The sequence below is a fragment of the Mytilus californianus genome, unplaced genomic scaffold (assembly GCF_021869535.1).
Source record: "Mytilus californianus isolate M0D057914Y unplaced genomic scaffold, xbMytCali1.0.p SCAF_7, whole genome shotgun sequence".
In the NCBI taxonomy this organism is placed as follows: domain Eukaryota; kingdom Metazoa; phylum Mollusca; class Bivalvia; order Mytilida; family Mytilidae; genus Mytilus; species Mytilus californianus.
In genome coordinates, this window is record NW_026262723.1 from 94,311,614 (window position 1) to 94,333,811 (window position 22,198).

Below are 22,198 nucleotides of genomic sequence, written 5' to 3' on the forward strand. Positions count from 1 at the left end.
TCTGACAAGGTAAAACTGATTATCAGGTCAAGATCTATCTGCCCTGAAATTTTCAGACAAATCTGACAACCTGTTGTTGGGTTGCTGCCCCTGAATTGGTAATTTTAAGGAAATTTTGCAGTTTTTGGTTATTATCTTGAATATTATTATAGATAGAGATAAACTGTAAACAGCAATAATGTTCAGCAAAGTAAGATCTACAAATAAGTTGTCATGACCAAAATTGTCAGTCGACCCCATTAGGAGTTATTGCCCTTAATAGTCAATTTTTTACAATTTTTTGTTAATTTTTGTAATCTTTTACAAAAATCTTCTTCTCTGAAACTACTGAGACAAATTTAACCATACTTGGCCATAATCATTATTAGGGTATATAGTTTAAAAATTTGTCCGATGACCCCGCCTTCCAACCATCATGGCCGACTTGGTTAAAAATAGAACATAGGGGTAAAATGCAGTTTTTGGTTTATATCTCTGAAACTAAAGCATTTAGAGCAAATCTGACAGGTGGCAAAAATGTTCATCAGATTTAGATTTATCTGCCCTGAAATTTTCAGACGAATCCGCCAACCCGTTGTTGGGTTGGTGCCCCTGAGTTAGTAATTTTACAAAAATTTTGCAGTTTTTTGTTATTATCTTAGATATCATTATAATATCTAATATCTAATACTATTAATTATGATTTTTACCTTATTTTACATGATTTCCAAAGCATCAGTAAATACAGGTGAGCGACACAGGCTCTTGAGAGCCTCTAGTGTATGTCTTGAGGAGAGTTATGACATTTTTATGCCCCCGCCGTTGCGGAGGGGGCATTAAGTTTTACCCTTGTCCGTCTGTACGTCCGTACGTACGTCCCAAAATTGGTTTCCGTTCTCTAACTTTAGTTTGCCTCAACCAAATGTTACGAAACTTATACACAATGCTTATAATCACAAAACACAGATCAAGTTTGAATTTTGGTGGCGTCACTTTTGCCGTTCTAGAGTTATGCCCTTCTACAAATGGAAAAATTGCTGAATTTTTCGTTTCCATTCTCTTACTTTAGTTTGCCTCAACCAAATGTTATGAAACTTATACACAATTCTTATTACCACAAAACACAGATCAAGTTTGAATTTGGTGGCGTCACTTTTGCTGTTCTATAGTTATGCCCCTCTACAAATGGAAAAATTACTGAATTTTTCGTTTCCGTTCTCTTACTTTAGTTTGCCTCAACCAAATGTTATGAAACGTATACACAATGCTTATTACCACAAAACTCAGATCAAGTACACATTTGGGTAGCGTCACTTTTACAGTTCTCGAGTTATATCCCTGTATAACATTATATGCAAGCAGGTGCATCATCTGTGTTCCATGGACACATTCCCCATTTATTCAACATAGAAGAGAAGTAATATCTGGCTGAACATTACAGTCATGATAAGAAATAAAAACCTGATAAAATAAAGCAACCTTTAAATGGCTTGTTAAAAGATAGATTTAAAAGTCTTATTTGACAGGTTAGTTGACAGGTTAGTGTTCTGCATTGTGAGAACGAGAACTATAATTTAATTATTGAAGAAAAAAATCTTTTTGGGTCATTTCTTATCCTTCCAATGCCAGTAGAATTGAAATAGTAATGTATGTGTATATGTGTTATACATGTAGTATATAAAGGTTATGTGACCTTGACTTTACTGTTTAAAAAGGCTAACAAAGTTTTCATGTCTAGAGGAAGTAAAGTTGTGTTTGAATAATGTTTTTGCAAATATTCAGCCAGATATCAATCATATATTCAGTCATTTCAACAACCAGCCATCCCATCTCAATAACTTTGATGTTCTAGTACACCTCTTTATTTATAAAATGTCATTCATACCAATGCTTGCATAGGTCACCTCTAGTATAATGCTATATTTTATTTTGTTTGCAGTAAAGCTTAAACGAGAGCATGTATTTAATATAAATTTTCCTAAGGAATGGAAAAATGAAGATCTTAATCAGCTGTTTTCTCCATTTGGTAAGTTTCTGTCATCTTATTTATATAATGTTATTCATGTGTTTGTTGATGATTTGATGATGAATTCATTTTAAAAAAGACATACTGCACATGGACTCTGCCCAAAGGAAGGTAGGACCTTGGCTAATAATGATTTCATGGTTCAGCTAGCAAACAAGCTAACCAAAGATACTACCGTTACCTACACAAGTCCATGTGCTGTAAGTGACATTTAAAAAAAAATAATTCAATTATTATCAGTATTCTTTGTCTTGCCTTGACGAAGCCGAAAAAACAAAACTTATGCATGCTGTATCTTGCGGCAGCATCAACAACAAACAAAAATGAATTAGTTTGTGATAAGTTAAGTTTAAGGGGAACCACTAGTGGTAGGTCAATGATATTTGGTATGCATTTGCATTAGCATTGGCATTTCTCATTTCTGTGGAGACAATTTGGCTATGCTCCCTTCAGTGATGGTCTATTGTCTTTGAAAGTTTTGCTAAGTTTGCATGTAAAAGTTTGTGATGAGTTAAGTTTAAGATGAACCACTAAGTCGATGATATGCAGTAGGTATTTGGCCTTGCACCTTTATTCATGGTTCATTGGCAGTAAATGGCACACCATAGATAAATTATTCAACTTCTAGTCAGATCACTATTTAAAGAGCAGTTCAGACTGATTAAAGAAAACTGAATGGTCCTCAGTTTGCTTCAATCATTTTAACACATTTTGTAGAAAAAAATCTGCTATATGATCCTCAGGGTCTTTATGAAATAGATGATGATGATGATAGATGGCTGCTTAATGTCCAGTGGCAAATAAAATGCATATTCAGGACGAGAACGTGTTGATATAATATAAATATTAACACTGCTTTGTACTAGACCAATACGCTGAGGTGGATTTTTAACATGCTAGTTCACAAGGTAACAGTCTGCAGGAAGACATGTCACCTTACCCAGACACATTGTTCTGACTCTGAACTGACCAGTCTTTGCTCTTACTCCTTAATGCCACGTGCTGAGCGGAGAAGCAGCAAATATCAATTTTAAAGTCTTTGGTTTGACCCTGCCAGGTTCGAACCCACGACCTCCCACACTTGAGGCGAAGACAGAGGCAGTTTATGAAATAGATAATCACTGAATATGATTTAGGTAGTTGTTGCCTGTCTAAATATACTTGATTGTCTCTTGCAGGTAATATTCAAATCTCTTGGTTAAATGACACATCAGCATATGTATCATTATACAGAAAAGAAGAAGCTAAAAATGGTAAGTTTTTAGACAAATTATTGGCAGATCTAATATGAGAACTTCAAAGGGTCTTTACTTTTACAAGAATAATGAGATATGAGGAAACCAGATTTGTTGTATTTTGCATTAAGAACCATATTTGAGAGTTTATTATATGAAGAACATTTGTTGGAGAAGAAAATCCAATTTCTTAGATATTTCAAAAAGAACTTGAAATTATATTGCATATCATGGTTAAAAAATAAACTTTAATGACTAAAAAGAAGATTCAAGAATTAATTGCTGATGTTTTAAAAGTTATGAACGAATAGTCAAATAGATATCATTTTGTCCAAAAAAAAAAAAGATACAAATACTAGAACTTGCATATTCAGTTATACAGTACATGTGATTTTGGTAACAAATTCCTTTGGAATTATTGCAATGTGAACAATTTTCAATATCTGAATTTCGATGGTAGTTATTTGTCTATATTTAATATATTTTGGAAGTAGAACATTCTGCATTCTGTCATTAAAAATATTAATCCGTAGTTATCTTCTGTAAAATAATTGTCTAATCTACATGAAATTGGTTTAGATGAATTAAACATATGAAAATAAATTTATTCTCATAGTCCAAAAGTGAAGATTGAATTTTATTTATTTGTGTTGAACCTTTAGAAATAATATTTACTCTTTGTATTGAATATGTTAAAAGGAAATATACCCAGTAGACTTATTTTAAAAAATAGATTTTTTTTTTTTTTTATCCAATATATTGTTTCAGTGATGAAAACTCTATGTAAAGACAATACAGTATACCAAATTAGAGGCTACAATGATCACAAATCTGGGAATAGTGGCAATGTGAGAAAACGACCAATGTCGGCTCCAGATTGTTTACCTCCATCTAAGAAACAAAAATCGCTTAATGTTGAGTAAGTTTATTTATCTGATTGTCTGTCAGTTTTTTCAAATAATTGAACAGCTGATACCTGAATTAATATTTTTTTTTATTATAATCAATTATTCTTGACTTTTAATATAGTAGGAATACTGTACTGAAATTATTGATCCATTTATCGTAGGGAATGCATAAAATAATTGTCGTCTGTGATGTATGACTCAGAATGTGAGACAAAGGGATACTAATCCCACAGTGGTGGAGGTGGCGTCTTTTTATAAAGATTTATATTTCAGAAGAAAGAAGACCTGCATACGTTATTTGTTGTATACAGATGCATTATGTTCTGAAGTTCCCTCTGGCATATGTCTGTTATCCTTGACCTCATTTTCATGGTTCAGCAACTGTATAGTTTTTTATCATGTTATTTTTTAGTAGTATGTCAACTATATTGGGTATATAAAATGATAATGTAAGATGTACATTAGATACTTTTCTCAGATACTATTTGTAATAGCTTAACTATATTTGGTGTATAGATTGATTGTTAAGTGAACTTGTCTGATAGACAGGGTTCTTCTTACCTTGACCTCATTTTCATGGTTCTTTGGTCAATGATTTTGAGATCTGTTTCTCTGATATAATAGTAATAGGCGTATTGAATGATAGTAAGATGTACATCTCCATCTGTCAGGGTTTATCTGACCTTATTTTCATGGATCATTGAGAATGTTTAGTTTCTGTTATATTTGTATTTACAACATAAAATTCAATAATAATTTGTAATGTAGGTGAAACACTTCAGCATGTGCATTCTTGTGTTTTATATTCAAACAGGATGAAGATGACACATCTTTAGGGTTGCATGTCAAAAGATTCCTAAATAATCGCACATTCTGACTTCTTGCTCACCCAAAAATTACACAAAAAAACAAATAAAGGCTGTTTGAAAAAATTTCTGTGATTTATTTTAAAGGCATTAATATTCAAGTTTTTTGGTAAGTTGGGTAATTCAGAAAGATTTGAATAAAATGAACGATATACAAATAAGTCAATTGTGGGGTGTAAAAAGAAACTGCCTTCAAGACCTTGTAGATTACTTTCTGGTACAGCCCTAAGATGCTTGCATGTTCACATTATATTAACAGTTGCTATCACTATCATAAATACCATACTAGTATTTTTTATCTGATCAGTTTTTCATTTATTCACAGCAGATCACTTTTAAATGGGGAATTAGTTGTATATTTATAACTGGATGTTTTAATCTCTGAAGATTTATCCATGTCTTCAGCTGAAAATACAGTCCTACAAAAAAATATACCAGATAAAAAGAATGCCTTATTCTTGACTTTGTACAAAAACTATCAAATAAAATTTGAGTAGTTAAAAGGAACCCGTCCTCAGTGGTGAAAGTAAATATAAGTCAATAAGATATGTTCATGACTTTTGACAGATACATGTATTGTATAAATCTAATTTCAGGGAAAGTTCTAGTGAAAGGTAAATTTGAGTGTTTCAGAATTATTTTATAGCAATTTAGTATTTATGTTTGCTTAATTCCTTGCTTAGATTTTAGTGTGCTTATAACTATTGTAATGTAAGCTTTGTGTTTTATATTCTACAATATGCTATTGTACATTATCTTTATTCTTCATCTCAATTTTCATAATTTGAAAGACTAATTGTTTGAATTGTTCTAGGTAGAGACCATCCAGTTAAATTAGTTCAATGTAGGGTAACAATTTAATTGAGGATGGAAAAATTATTTTAAATGTAGTAAAAAATTTTAAAAGAGAAAAAAAGGATTTTTTTTACAAACTTTTCCTGTGTCATACAATATGCATATATAGTATTTAAAAGTTGCAGTTTCAGAAATCTTATTGTAAAATAAATGAATAATGAATTCCAAAGAACAAACAAATGTGCTTCCTGAATGATATGAATGGACAAAATAATCAACCAGAAATACAATTTTGTTGAATGTATAAATAAATAAACGATGTGAAAATATGAGGAAATTTTGTTTGTTTCTGTGATTTTAATACAACTTCCTCTTTTAAAAGTATGTTAATTTTTTTTTCTATTTGAATATAATGATAGAATTTGAGTGAGCACTTAAGAGGGTACCCAACACTTTGACTAAAAAAGATTTGGCTCATTTAATTTTCATAAAATTTTGATAAAATATTGACTTTGACCTGTTGACAAATATATAAAAATTTTAAGACATTTGAACCACACAAATTACAGGAATAATTTCATTGGTTATATAGCAGTTTGATAAACACTAATTTTGATCATTGAGAAGTTTGATTTCTTTTCACTAAGAGTATGTGATTAAAATGTTCAACTGAATTTTAAAGAGTTAACTCCCTTAGGTATTTTTCCCCCTTTAAGTGCAGAAAATAAACTGATCACTTTAGTGCAGAAAAAAATCTGAACACTTTCAAGCAGAAATATCAGTCCTGCTGTCCCTATGATGTCAACAAAATTGATTTATATGACTTAATATATCCATTTTTGTCCCCCGCGCAATGCGTTGCAGGGGACATAGAAATACAGGGTATCGGTCTGTATGTCTGTCTGTCAGGTCTTGTTAGTGCTCTCACGTATACAATTCTTGTCAGATTTTTATGGAACTTATATCATAGGTTTATATCAGCAATGTCTTTGACGAGTTTAAAAATCAGTGCTGATCAAATATTTTTTGAAAGAGTTATGCCCCTTGGAATTATTGATTACATGGAAAATTGCATAGGTAGGGCTCTCGTGTTTAATTCTTGCCAGAATTTTATGAAACTTATATTATAGGTTTATATCAGCAATGTCTTTTACACTTTCAAAAATAAGTCAAACATTTTTAACGAGTTATGCCCCTTGGAAATATAAATTATAATGGAAATCACATTGCATTTGCTCTGAAGCCTTCATATCTATAAGATATTAATAAAAAGTTTTAAAGAACAAAAAAAAATGCTTTTTTAGTTATTGCCCTTGTACCTTGGATAGATAAGATATGTGCAATGCAGGGGGACATTGGAACTCTGTTCTTTTATACTCATAGTTTCGGAGAAAATTCAAAACATAAGTCACAGCCTTGTCTTAAATAAATTTTTAACACATCAACATCAGTAGCTTATATCGAAATATTAAGGATCAGATCTCAATAGCCTTATCATATTTTTTCTTTAAAAGTGTTTTTTTTTTGCTAAAATTGTTTAAAATTTGCCAAAAACATGCATATGATATTTTATAATTTTTCAGAACTCAAGTTTGTCAGAGTTCTCCCCCTTTTCACTGCAAGACAATTTCATACAATTTACTGACAGCAGAGAGTGTTGAAGTAATTAGTAATAGTTATAGAAATGCTGATACATCTTTATTTTGTTATATTGTTCTTTATATCATTACATAAATCTAAATATTGATGAGAAGATATTGTGCTTATTTTTTTTTTCAACAGTTATTTTTCCTCTTATTTTGCAATACAAATATAGAAAAATGTCTTTTTTTGGTGTTTAATTTCATGTTTTGTTTTTGTTTTTTTTTTTGTTTGTTTTTTTTGTTTGTTTTTTTTTGGGGGGAGGGGTGTCTTGTCATAAAACAAAGAGAAGACATGCTTACATTTCTTTTGTCAGCATTATCAGCATCATCTACAATTATTCAAGTCTGTAATGAGGTCAGTTTAAAAGGAATGCTGTTAAGTATATTATAAGACAATTTTATAGAGTATGAATTTGTATAATCATCAATACATTTTCTTTGAATTAAGCCATAAAAATGATGCCAATGACTAGTGAAATTGATTGTGGATGTCTGAAATTTACAGCTAAGAAGTGTGACCAACTTGTAAAATATTTCAGTTTATGAAAATTTTCTGTTTTCCCATAGTTAAGAATTTTAGGTCAAATTTTCTTAAAGACTAGTTCAATCCTTTATTTTTCAGGCAGATCTTGTATTTTGAGAGACAAGGTTTATATTATCCCAAGCTTTGTCTGGCCAGCGACTGCTTGTAAGCAGATTCCTCATATATCCATTGTCCTTGACCTATTTTCATGGTTCAGTGACTGCTAGAAAAATTTTTTTTTGTTTTTTTGTCATGTGAATTTCTCACTCATTATAAGTAATAGGATAACTATATTTGGTAAATGGGTTCCTTGCAATGTCTACATGTCTGTCAGACAGGGTTCACCTGACCTCGACTTCATTTCACGGATCAGTGACCCAGGTTAAAGTTATGTGGTCAAGATCCGTATCTCAGATACTGTAAGCAATAGGTCAACTATATTTGGTGTATGGAATGATTTAAAGGGGTACATGCCAGTCTAGCCGGTATCATCTGACCTTGAATTTATTTTCATGGTTCATTGGTCAATATTAAGTTTTTTGTGATTTGGTCTTTTTTTCAAGTACTATAAGCAATAGGTCAGCTATATTTGGTGTATGGAATGATTGTAAGGTGTGTATGTTGGTCTAGCCGGTATAATCTGACCTTGACTTAATTTTCATGGTTCATTGGTTAATGTTAAAATTTTATGTTTTGGTCAGTTTTACAAATACTAACAGCAATAGGTCAATGGAATAATTTTCAGGTGTACATATCTGTCTGGCAGGTATCATCTGACCTTGACCTCATTTTCATGGTTCATTGGTCAATGTTTAGATTTGTGTTTTGGTCTGTTTTCCAATTACCATAAGCAATAGGTCATCTATATTTAGTGAATGGAATAATTGTAAAGTATACATGTCTGTCTGACAGCATTGATCTAACCTTGACCTCATTGTCAGGGATCTTTCAAAAATGTTAAGTTTATGTGATACTTGTAGTAAAACCTTTATGGTTAAGACTTTCAACATAAAATCAGTGGTCAGTAAAGCAGGTGAGACATTTCAGCGTGTGCACTCTTGTTATTCTTTTAGAAGAATGAATAATTAAAAGAAACCTTTCCTGTGGAGAAAATGAAACCACTTTTGATTTTGTTGTCACTAAGTTAAAAATCAAGATCCCTGCAGATTAGAGAAACCTTACTATAAATTAGCAGAGGGTGAACAGTTTTTGATTCATCCATCCATCGGTCAGTCAATCTGTCTGTCCTCTTGTCTCTTAGTCATTTTCATTTGTTGTTTTTATTTTTTGATTTAAGGTCACTTGGTCAAAGGTCAAGGTCATGGTAGCCATAAATTGACTCACAATATGTAGGAAATTGGGATTTCTGGATAAATCTTGAATCAATTTTTATACGACCGCAAAAAAATTTTGTGGTCGTATATTGGTATGACGTTGGCGTCGTCGTCGTCCGGCGTCGTCGTCCGAAGACACATTGGTTTTCGCACTCTAACTTTAGTTTAAGTGAATGGATCTCTATGAAATTTCACCATAAGGTTCAATACCACAAAAGGAAGGTGGGGATTGATTTTGGGGGTTATGGTACCAACAGTTAAGGAATAAGGGGCCAAAAAGGGGCCAAAAATAAGCATTTTTGTAACTTCCAGACATAACTTGTGTGTTAGTGTATGGATCTCTCTGACATTGTACCACAAGGTTCCATATCACAAAGGGAATGCTGGGATTGATTTTGGGGGTAATTGCCTCCAAATTTTAGGAATTAGGGGCCAAAAAGGGGAAAAAAAACAAGCATTTTTGTAGTTTCATGACAATAACTTGTGTGTAAGTGTATGGATCTCTCTGACATTGTACCATAAGGTTCCATATCACAAAGGGAATGCTGGGATTGATTTTGGGGGTAATTGCCTCCAAATTTTAGGAATTAGGGGCCAAAAAGGGGCAAAAAACAAGCATTTTTCTAGTTTCATGACAATAACTTGTGTGTAAGTGTATGGATCTTTATGAAATTGTACTACAAGGTTCCATATCACAAAGGGAAAGCTGGAATTGATTTTGGGGGTAATTGCCCACAACGTTTAGGAATAAGGGGCCAAAAAGGGGCCAAAAATAAGCATTTTTCTAGTTTCCAGACAATAACTTGTGTTCAAGTGTATGGATCTCTCTGAAATTGTACTGCAAGGTACCAAACCACAAAGGGAAGGCTGGGATTGATTTTGGGGGTAATTCCCTAGAAATTTGAGGAATTAGGGGCCATAAAGGGGCAAAAAAAACAAGCATTTTTCTAGTTTCAGGACAATAACTTGTGTGTAAGTGTAATGATCTTTATGAAATTGTACTGCAAGGTTCCATATCACAAAGGGAAAGCTGGGTTTGAGTTTGGGGGTAATTGCCCTAAATGTTTAGGAATTTGGGGCCAAAAAACAAGCATTTTTCTTGTTTCCAGACAATAAATTGTGTTCAAGTGTATGGATCTCTCTGAAATTGTACAGTTCATACATGTGAACCTCCCGACGGGAGTACAATAATCCCGTTTCCAGGGGTCTCCTCCCGACCTCCCGTTGAAGACAAAAAAATCCTGTGTATGAAATATTTCATGAATCAAAAATTTCAGCCCAACATATCTGGTGTAACTGACATTACCTGAAGTTATATTTTACCTGTAAATCAATTAACATGCATAATTATATGGCCTCACTTGTCACCTTGGGTGTCAAACATACTGGTAATAAACGATTTTTACCTAGGCTAACTGCCGTTGTGTAATAAAACTTTGTTTATTTAAAATGAATGTTGGGTTACTTCCCTTGATTTATCCTGTTTTAAGTTACTTTCCTTTAAATAATGTAAATTTTTAAAAGAATATAAATAAAATATAAATTGAACAAATAATCATAAAAGGATGGTAATTAAATGATTTTAAATGTTTTAGGACAAATAAAAAAAATAATAATTTGAAAATTATTTGAGGGTTCTATACTTCCTTTTAAGGCTTAAATTGAAATTTATATAATAACTATGACCCATGAATTTGAATGAGTTACTTATCATGCATTAAAAATCTACTTGCATAAAGATAAAAATAAAAGATCTACTTGCAAATAGATAAGCAAATGTTCTGATTGCAATGAATAATGGTAAAAAAAATATGACCTAAAAAATTTAAAGAACATACTGAAAAAGAAGAATGTTAGTTTGAACAAGTTGAAAGTTTAAAAAGATATAGAAAATTTATAAGTACAAAGGTACTATAAACATAATACATTCGGATGGAAAGTTGAAGAAAACACACTTTAACAGACAATTTCTACAGCACACGGTTACATTTACGACAGAATTTATGTCGATTAAAAACATCCTGATCTGAGTCCTAATCTCCAAAACTCCTGATCTTAGTTTCACAGTCCATCACATGTATGTGTACTGCTGCTACTGCAAGGTACCATACCACAAAGGGAAGGCTGGGATTGAGTTTGGGGGTGATGAATCATAAGGGGGTTCAAAAAATTTTGGGGGGGGGGGATTTTTTTTTCCTTTTTTTCTTTAAAATTTTCCATTTTAAATTGGTTATATCTGATTTATATATAAAAGCAAATAATAATGATATGGTTTGAATAGATAAATGAAAATTTTGAAGTTCTTAGACCACATTTATTCTGTGTCAGAAACCTATGCTGTGTCAAATATTTAATTACAATCCAAATTCAGTGCTGTATCAAGCTTGAATGTTGTGTCCATACTTGCCCCAACTGTTCAGGGTTCGACCTCTGCGGTCCTATCAAGCTGCGCCCCAGCGGAGCATTTTATTTTAAATTTTTTATCACACTTAGGATGATTATTCCTCTTGTATAGAGGAAGATCCTCATTGTTGATTCAAGGTCTCAGTAATTATAAATAGTTTGATGTTCTACAAGGTCTCAGTAATTATAAATAGTTTGATGTTCTACAGGGTCTCAGTAAATAGTTTGATGTTCTACAAGGTCTCAGTAATTATAAATAGTTTGATGTTCTACAGGGTCTCAGTAAATAGTTTGATGTTCTACAAGGTCTCAGTAATTATAAATAGTTTGATGTTCTACAAGGTCTCAGTAAATAGTTAGATGTTCTACAAGGTCTCAGTAAATAGTTTGATGTTCTACAAGGTCTCAGTAAATAGTTTGATGTTCTACAAGGTCTCAGTAATTATAAATAGTTAGATGTTCTACAAGGTCTCAGTAAATAGTTTGATGTTCTACAAGGTCTCAGTAAATAGTTTGATGTTCTACAAGGTCTCAGTAATTATAAATAGTTAGATGTTCTACAAGGTCTCAGTAAATAGTTTGATGTTCTACAAGGTCTCAGTAATTATAAATAGTTTGATGTTCTACAAGGTCTCAGTAATTATAAATAGTTAGATGTTCTACAAGGTCTCAGTAAATAGTTTGATGTTCTACAAGGTCTCAGTAAATAGTTTGATGTTCTACAAGGTCTCAGTAGTTATAAATAGTTTGATGTTCTACAAGGTCTCAGTAATTATAAATAGTTTGATGTTCTACAAGGTCTCAGTAAATAGTTTGATGTTCTACAAGGTCTCAGTAATTATAAATAGTTTGATGTTCTACAAGGTCTCAGTAATTATAAATAGTTTGATGTTCTACAAGGTCTCAGTAATTATAGATAGTTTGATGTTCTACAAGGTCTCAGTAAATAGTTTGATGTTCTACAAGGTCTCAGTAATTATAAATAGTTTGATGTTCTACAAGGTCTCAGTAAATAGTTTGATGTTCTACAAGGTCTCAGTAAATAGTTTGATGTTCTACAAGGTCTCAGTAATTATAGATAGTTTGATGTTCTACAAGGTCTCAGTAATTATAAATAGTTAGATGTTCTACAAGGTCTCAGTAAATAGTTAGATGTTCTACAAGGTCTCAGTAAATAGTTTGATGTTCTACAAGGTCTCAGTAATTATAAATAGTTAGATGTTCTACAAGGTCTCAGTAAATAGTTTGATGTTCTACAAGGTCTCAGTAAATAGTTTGATGTTCTACAAGGTCTCAGTAAATAGTTTGATGTTCTACAAGGTCTCAGTAGTTATAAATAGTTTGATGTTCTACAAGGTCTCAGTAATTATAAATAGTTTGATGTTCTACAAGGTCTCAGTAAATAGTTTGATGTTCTACAAGGTCTCAGTAATTATAAATAGTTTGATGTTCTACAAGGTCTCAGTAATTATAAATAGTTTGATGTTCTACAAGGTCTCAGTAATTATAGATAGTTTGATGTTCTACAAGGTCTCAGTAAATAGTTTGATGTTCTACAAGGTCTCAGTAATTATAAATAGTTTGATGTTCTACAAGGTCTCAGTAAATAGTTTGATGTTCTACAAGGTCTCAGTAAATAGTTTGATGTTCTACAAGGTCTCAGTAATTATAGATAGTTTGATGTTCTACAAGGTCTCAGTAATTATAAATAGTTTGATGTTCTACAAGGTCTCAGTAAATAGTTTTATGTTCTACAAGGTCTCAGTAATTATAAATAGTTTGATGTTCTACCATTAAGGGACTTAATTAGAACAAATACCCTTGATAATACATCAGATATCTGTTTCCGTAACAAGCAGTTATTTTTATAGTTCTCTTGTCATAAATATTTTATTTATTAAAATTTGATGTAGTAACATGTGTGTAACTAGCTTTACTTATACTATTTCAAAGACGTTTTGTAATAAGAGGTTTCACCGTCTTTTGAAGCATGTCTTCAAGTTGGTAAACTATTTTAAAAGTAACTATTTGATATCATTTTAAACATGCAATATTAAGATCAAATCTTAAAGCTACATGGTTAATGAGCTTTAAAAAGTCATTAGAAATGTTTTTAAATGTTGTTTACATGATAGGAGGTCTTAAATTTCGTAACTGTTAAATTTTCTGATTAAGTACAGGATAGAAAAAGGTGATTATTTTTTTCAACTTTTCCTGGTTCTAAGGAAGCTTGATGTAGATAGGACTTTTCAAAGGTTACATACAAGTTTCTCACAGTTTATAAAATGGAAATTTGTGGTGAAATTCTATTACATATATTTCCTTCCTCAAATATTCCAGAGTTTTTTTATGGGTATCAAGCTATTATTTGTGACTTTGTGATAAAATTAATTATATTTTGCTTAAGCTAAGTGTTCAATGTATCTGTAAACATGACTGTACATACACACCCAGTCCTTAGATAGAATAAGGAGCCAATACATAGATTTTCTTCCTTATGATGACTGGAGTTTTTAACTGTATGCTATGAGAAAATTATGTAACAATCAAAAGATTACTTTTTGAAAAAGCAATCAAATTTTACTATTATTTGCATCATTCAGAAAAAAATTGTTTAATTAAAATACATCTTATGGTTTTCTTTAATAGAAATATGTTAATGTTAATGTTAAGTTGAATAACTTCAAGACTTAAAAAGAAATTAATGGTATGAAAAAACTCTTTTGAATAAGATCAAAGAAGTATATTTCCAGCTTACCTAGTAAAAAGAGTAAAGTTCAGTGTGACATCAGGAGTGACATCATTTTGTGTTCTATTGCAATGATATGTGCATTCTAGTCTTTACTTTGCCTTAACAAAGTTTCTGCTTTGTTCATTATCAGTTTGTGAAACTAAGTGACTTGCAATCATACGTTGGTTATAGGATGCATCTAAGGGAGTATATCAGATTCCCAATTGTCTGACGTACATTTCATGCGTATTAATTTATGTAAAGTTTTTACCTCTTAACAAAAATAGGTCACTGTGACCTTTTTTTTTTTAATTCAAAGAATGTGGTAAATTTTGCATTTTGAGATACTGTGACCTAATTTTTCCCCCTACAGTCAAACAGGTAAATAGTTGAATGCTAATAGGGATTAATGTCAGCCTTAAACTTCAAAAATGTACTTGTTTTAAACCTTCCACTCCTTTTCACTCTGAAGTTGAAATAGTTTTAATGGCCATATTAAGTTGATAGAGCTTATCAAGAATTGGGAAAACTTTGAATATGGATAACCTATCCAACATTTGTTTGAAAGTATGAAAAACATTTCAATCAAAGATAATTCATGAAGTTTATGTGTCATTTTTGTCCTGCCTGTGGCTAAAGTCACAGAATGTGAGATATAGGGATTACAGTCCAGCAGCAGTGGGGGTGGAAATCATGGCATGAAGACCCGGATGCTTCAGATACCTTATGTAATGAAGTTCTGCCTGTCATATGTCCATTGTCCATTACCTCAATTTCATGGTTCAGTGGCTGCTTGAAAACAAATTTTTTGTGTGAAAAGTGAAATACTCTATTATTATGGGTAATAAGACAACCATATTTTTGGTATATGGGTTCCTTGCAAGGTCTTATTGTCCATCAGGTAGAGTTCACCTGACCTCGACCTCATTTCATGGATCAGTGATCAAGGTTTAAGTTACGTAGTCAAGTCCTTATCTCAGATACTATAAGCAGTAGGTCAACTATATTTTGTGTATGGAATAGTTGTAAGGTATACATGTCGGACTGGAAGGTTTCATCTGACCTTGACCTCAATTTCATGGCTCATTGGACAATGTTTAGTTTTTGTGGTTTGGTCTATTTCTCAGATACTAAAAGCAATAAGGCCACTATATTTGGTGTATGGAATGACTGTAAGGTGTACATTTCCGACTGGCAGGTTTTATCTGACCATGACCTCATTTTCATGGTTCAATGGTCAATGATGGGTTTTGTGTGAAAGTTTATTAGTGGCTAAAAGTAATAGGTCAATTAAATTTGGTGTATGGAATGATTGTAAGTTGTACATGTCTGTCTGGCAGGTTTCATTTGACCTTGACCTCAATTTCATGGTTCTTTGAACAATGTTTAGTTTTGATGGTTTGGTCTATTTATCAGATACTATTAGTAATAGGTCAGTTGATTTGGTGTATGGAATAATTGTAAGTTGTACATGTCTGTCTGGCAGGTTTCATATGACCTTGACCTCATTTTCATGGTTCATTGGTCAATGATAGGTTTTGTGGTTATGACAGTTTATTATATAGTATAAGCAATAGGTTTATTATTTTTGGTGTATGGAATGATTGTAAGGTGTACATGGTTGTCTGGCAGGAACTTCATTTTCATGTTTTATTGGTCAATGATGAAATTTTGTGGTGTGAACTGTTTCTCATGTTCTATAAGCAATAGGACCACTTTATTTGGTGTATGGACTGATTGATAGGAGTACATTTCTGTCTGGCATGGTTCATCTGACCATTACTTCATTTTCATGGATCATTAATAATGTTAGATTTATGTGATACTTGTAGTAAAACTTTCATATTACAGACTTTCAGCATAAATTCAATCAGAAGTAAAGCAGGTGAGACATTTCAACCTGTGCACTCTTGTTGAAATATTGTCTCTGAAAATGCAGTTCAAATGTTTTAAAATCTAAGTTATTGAAAACTCACTTGTAGTGCAATGTGCTCTGAAATTTTTGTTATTCACATTTACTTTAAAATTTACACTTCCAGACATCAGGTACAGGTGCACCTGAGATATTATCTTATGCGAAACAAAAAAGAAAAATGATATCTTGCACTGCCCATCTAAAAAAATATTTTTATCATTGCTGAAAAATCGACTTTAGATAGTTTCATACAATGTTGCATTTAAACGGGTTTAAACCATAGTCCATGTCATATGATAGTTTTAAAGTACATCCATTTAATGAACAAATCTGTATGCAAAATCAATACGTCACTGTTTAGATGTCTAATAAACTGAAAAGTAATTCTAGTAAATGCAATTAAACTGATATATTATTTCACAATCACCTAGAGCAGATGTACACATTTGCTTTATTATCACCTTATATCTATGAATTTGTAAAATCATGTATTCATGTTTCACAATGCAATCTTCTCAAAAAAAATAAATGATAAACTTGGCAAAAATATTTTTACTGAAATTTTTTTTTTTACACCATTCAGATATTTATCGTGTCTTTCAGGAACAGTGTGATTGTATATTCATTTTCGAGTAAACTAACAGTCTAATCAGAAATATCATATTACTGAAGGCATTATACTTAAGGATGGTTTTCTTTTATGATTACGAAGGGTAAACAAACAAGGAGATGCCAAGAAGACAATCAAAATTATAAGTTAAAGGATAGTCATGTCTTAAAGGAATAGGATGAAAAGACAAATTATAGTACACAAAACATCCCTGAAATTTCTAAGCAGGCTTCAACTGCACAGAGATAATGTGTTTTTTTCAAGGATTCTTACAACAATTTGCACATGCATCTGCACGGATGCATCTTTCTGCACAACGATCGATGTAAAGAATTTTACATTTCAGAGCTTCAATAAGTAGGATGCATAAAAAAAGATGATTGTTCTTCAAACTATTGTATATTTTGCAATGGTATTAAAAATTGGATTGATTCCCAAAATTGTAGGGAAATGGTTTCCACAACATTTATTTTATGAGCACAAAACAGAGGTTCTCAGTTATATTGAAAAAAAGCTATGTCTTTGAATAATATTCCCAATTGTAGTATAGGATAGGATCTATTCATGTTCAAAATAAGTAATCTAAAATATTAATTTTGTAAACAGAAAAAAACGCAAAATTATTATGCCCCCGCTGCGGCGGAGGCGGCAATAAGTGTTACCCTTGTTCGTCTACGTCTGTCCGTATGTATGTCCCAAAATTAGTTTCTGATCTCTAATTTTAGTTTGCCTCAACCAAATGTTATGAAACAGTCATGATGAAAGTCAAAGTATGCGAGACATACAGTCCAGCAGCGGCGGCGTAAACTATTTGTTTAAATCTTTATATTTCAGAAGGTAGAAGACTGGGATGCTTCATACCTTGTATGCAGATACCTTATGTTACGAAGTTTCCGTATGTCATATGTCCATTGTCCTTGATCTCATTTCCATCTTTCAGTGACTGCCTGAAAACAAATTGAGTAATAGGATAACTATATTTGGTATATGGGTTCCTTGCAATGTCTACATGTCCATCAGGTAGGATTCACCTGACCTTGACCTTATTCCATGGATTAGTGACCAAGGTTAAAGATATGTGGTCAAGTCCATATCTCAGATACTGTAAGCAATATGTCAACTATATTTGGTGTATGGAATGATTGTAAAGGGTACATATACGACTGACCGGTTTCATCTGACGTTGACCTCAGTTTCATGGTTCATTGAACAATGTTTAGTTTTAATGGTTTGGTCTATTTCTCAGATACTATAAGCAATAGGTCAACTGTATTTGGTGTATGGAATGATTGTAAGGAGTACATGTCCGACTGACAGATTTCATCTTACCTTGACATCAATTTCATGGTTCATGGTCAATGTTAAGTTTATGTGATACTTGTAGTAAAACCTTCATATTGCAGACTTTCAACATAAATTCAATGATAAGTAAAACAGGCGAGACATTTCAGCATGTGCACTCTTGTTTTATTTTTAATTTACAAATAAAAATCTCTGGGCAGTGATAAAGATAAATCCTACTGTTAATATGTTGCCATATTTCCTGCAGCTTATTTGTTAAAATTACGTCAGTTGTACTATAAATATACAAGAAGTAATTATACTTTTCCTGTTGTCGGTCTTTTCAGTACAAGTATTTATTTATATATTTTTGACTTATTTTTGCAAATTATCTGCACTTTTATACTCTATATGTTAATTTGTTTGTAATGGTGTTATTTAATAGTACATTTTAAGTGACATATGTGTATCATGCCTATATAATTCTTTGACCTGTATGCACTTTTGGGAAAACTGATATATATAGAAGAGATAACTAAATCTTTTTAACAGTAAAATTATCTGATCTTTGTCTTTAACCAGCCAATAATGTACAGTAACTGGTCTTACTGGCCAAGAATGTAAGAGAATTACTTTTTCAACAGGGAAAGCCACATCAACTATTGCAGATATCTTATCTGAATTGTCACCTAGGTTTCCAGCATTTGGATGCAGGTTGCGTAAGATGTGACTTTGTTAGCCAGTTATTGTCATGTCATAACCCTATTCTTATGCTGTAATCATCTGGTTAAGTTTTATTACTCAGGTGTTCTGCTTAATAACTAATGCTTAAATCATGACAGATCAACAGCATTGGTATTTTGACACCCTCCTTCTCTATTGATCTCTTTAAAAGCATTCATTTATATAATTGCCCCCCAGCAGTATTATTTTGGAAAAAAATCCCTAAAATAGATCTAATTAGGAAGGAGTAAGTACCTTTTTACTGTTTTATTAAACTTTTGATAAATTCCCTTAATAACTGTTGAGACAATAATTCTTAGTAGTATAAAGACATGTTAATATATTGAATAGTAATAATAAGGTATAGAAACATATGTCTTTCTAAATATAACTTTAAATCAGTAATAATAGAAATAATGACTTTCAGGAGCGCTGCTGACCATTGATACAGTGGCAACATTTTTCTTAATAACCAGTAGCGAATATTTGAATAGGGAGAGTATTGAAGTGAAGAAAAACGCTACCTGTATATCATATGTGTATTATATAATAACATTCAGACATATTCATCAATGTGATGGGACAAGACAAACTAATGTTGTTGTCAACCTTGGTTTAAAGATTATGTCTTTTATGAAGAAGTTAATTCTATGAAACACTTCATTCTAAAAAATAATATGTTTACACCAGGAGAGGTATCTTATTACTTTTCAGGAGTGAGAGTAAATGACTAATACACTTAACCTCATCTCATTACTTTGTATCTATTTCATCTATTTCTTTTTTTTTTAGAAATGTCTTACCTCAAAAATAGTCAAGTGTCACCATGCAGGAGCCACATGTTATGAAAGCTTGTTTTAAGTTTCAAGTACAAAACACATATTTCGTAGAAAACATTAAATTTTTTTTTTTTATTTTTTCAGTGCTGCACCATTTGTGTCCAGATCTATCACTCCTCCTTTATCAGAGATCATAGGTCCTGAAGTACCTTCTTATGCAGATGCTTTGAAAAAATCTGTCAAAAATGGACAATCCAACAAATCTAAGAATAAAGGTATATAGCATATAGCAATGGCTAAGATATTTTATGATTAATAGTTAACAAACCCAGACATGCTTCTTTATAGTATACAAGTTAACATGATAATAGCTAAGAAGACACATCTTTCTCATGCTGTAAGCTCTGTGTTGTGCACAAAAATATATAACACCCCATCCATATACACTCATGTGTATACTTTGTAGTGGAACTTAGTTTTGGAATGGTGTATTTAGGTAGTTCTTGCATACTTTTACAGCTTACTTTTAAGATAGATGTTCTAGCCTTGCTGTCATTGGGAAAGTTGAACTTAATCTTTTGGTATTTTATAGAGTTTTCTAGGTGAAACTACCAGTTAACAATAGTCATTCTAGTTTCTTTCACCACTGAAGAAGTATTTAAAAGTTGTGTAAAGTATCACCAAACAAGACAAACTTACATTTAGCTCGAAATGATTCCATTAATCTTACAGAAGGAAAATTAATATTTTTAGCTAGTAATATTTATTTAATTTAGTTTCATTTTTCTGGTATTTATTGCCTATTATAAAATTTTACAGAAGTTGGAGATGATGGTGATGTGAAGATGTTCGAAGAACCAGAAAATTGGGGATGATCTTTATGATAACTGCACCATTAAACTAATGATTTATAGTAAACATTGAGAGGTTGAAAAGTGCTACAGATAATTCAAGTTATTGTGTTGACCATAATAAAAAATGCAAATGAAATTAAAAAAAAATGTTGAGTTGTTTTAAGTCATTGTGTTTACCTATATTTGAATCAAGTTTATTATTTAATTGTCTGAGATCAGGATTGAAATAAAAATCAACCATGTATGATTGAAGGTAGAAATGTAACATTGACACAATGGTTGGAGCATCAGTGATATCCTGTTTGTTTTACCTGTATCAAAAATCGCTGAAGGCAAATAATTTTTTCTGCTTGTGTAGAATTACATTTATATCTCGTCAGAGTTCAGACTTTCACTGTAAATCAGAATTTGGAGTCTGTGTATTTTGAGACTCTGTCAGACAGTAATTATTAACTCATCTTGACCTCATTTTCACAGTACCAATGGGATAAAAGCATTTTTCAAGATGTACTTGAAATCATTGTCATAGTTAATTTTTCAACATTAAGCTATGAGAAGTAAAAGGTAAGCTATATCTTCTTATTTTTATATATGGTGTTTAGAATGATTGAAAGATGTCCTTGTCCTTCTGACACAGGGTTCATGTGACCTTGATCTCGTTTTCATGGTCATTTGTCAATATATAAAAATAAGAAGATGTTGTATGGTTGCCAATGAGACAACTCTCCACTAGAGACCAAATGACATATAAGTTAACAACTACAGTTTGTTTTGTATAGGTTAGTTTCTCTTTTACTAAAGAATTTGGTATTTAGATGTTATTATAAGTGTAACAGGATTCATCTGAACTTAACCTCATTTTCATGGTCAATTTTAAAGTTAAGTGACTGTCAGTTACTCAATACAATTTATAGATTAGTTATATTTCCCATAGATTGATAGCGAGATGTATATGTTTGTCCGACAGGGTTCATCTCATTTAGCCTCACATTCATGGTTTATTGGTGATTTTTTAGCTTTGGTGAATAGGCCAATTATTATACTATAAGTCAAAGTTATAATCTTAGCATGTACAATGATTAAAGGTGTACATTTCCATCTGACAAGATTCAATTGACTCTCACCTCATTGTCATGGTTCATTGCTCAACTTATGAATTGGTATGAATGCAGCAACTGTGTGACTGCAAGATGTATGAATACACATTCACATCTGATGTGGTTAATATGAATATGAGAAGAGATAAATTTGTGTGAGTATATTATACCATCTTAGACATACAATAGCCCTTGTACAAACTCTTGGTGAGTGACTTTTGTGTACTGCACTTGGATGTATAAAAACATTTCCACTTGGGGACTAAACTCAAATATTCATAGTTCATGGAACACAGGAAACATATTTTAACCCACTGTTTTTTATTTGAAAATAATCTGTACTAACAGGAATATGCCAGTTAGGCCCACTTTTTTTTCCCAAATTTACTAGCTTGAAAAAAACATTTCCACAAAATATGTCAGTATTTATGGATATTGAATATTGTTAAATTTATTTAGATTTTTTTTATTTATTCTGTGTCCATTGATGTCTACT

General features: G+C 31.7%; 1 protein-coding gene across 2 annotated transcripts in view; it reads left to right on the plus strand.

The window, feature by feature from the left end:
* Positions 1 to 20,768, plus strand: part of LOC127708671 (poly(A)-specific ribonuclease PARN-like) — a 52,116-nt gene extending 31,348 nt beyond the window's left edge. The window contains exons 18-23 of one of the 2 annotated variants that reach the window (XM_052213772.1): positions 1,919 to 2,005; positions 3,184 to 3,258; positions 4,009 to 4,159; positions 5,611 to 5,628; positions 19,896 to 20,026; positions 20,571 to 20,768. In XM_052213772.1, the coding sequence (XP_052069732.1) occupies positions 1,919 to 2,005; positions 3,184 to 3,258; positions 4,009 to 4,159; positions 5,611 to 5,628; positions 19,896 to 20,026; positions 20,571 to 20,626 (518 nt within the window). In that variant the 3' untranslated portion in view covers positions 20,627 to 20,768. The remainder of the gene's footprint in view (positions 1 to 1,918; positions 2,006 to 3,183; positions 3,259 to 4,008; positions 4,160 to 5,610; positions 5,629 to 19,895; positions 20,027 to 20,570) is intronic. The other variant, XM_052213773.1, reaches the window with a different exon arrangement.
* The last annotated feature ends 1,430 nt before the right edge of the window (positions 20,769 to 22,198 follow it).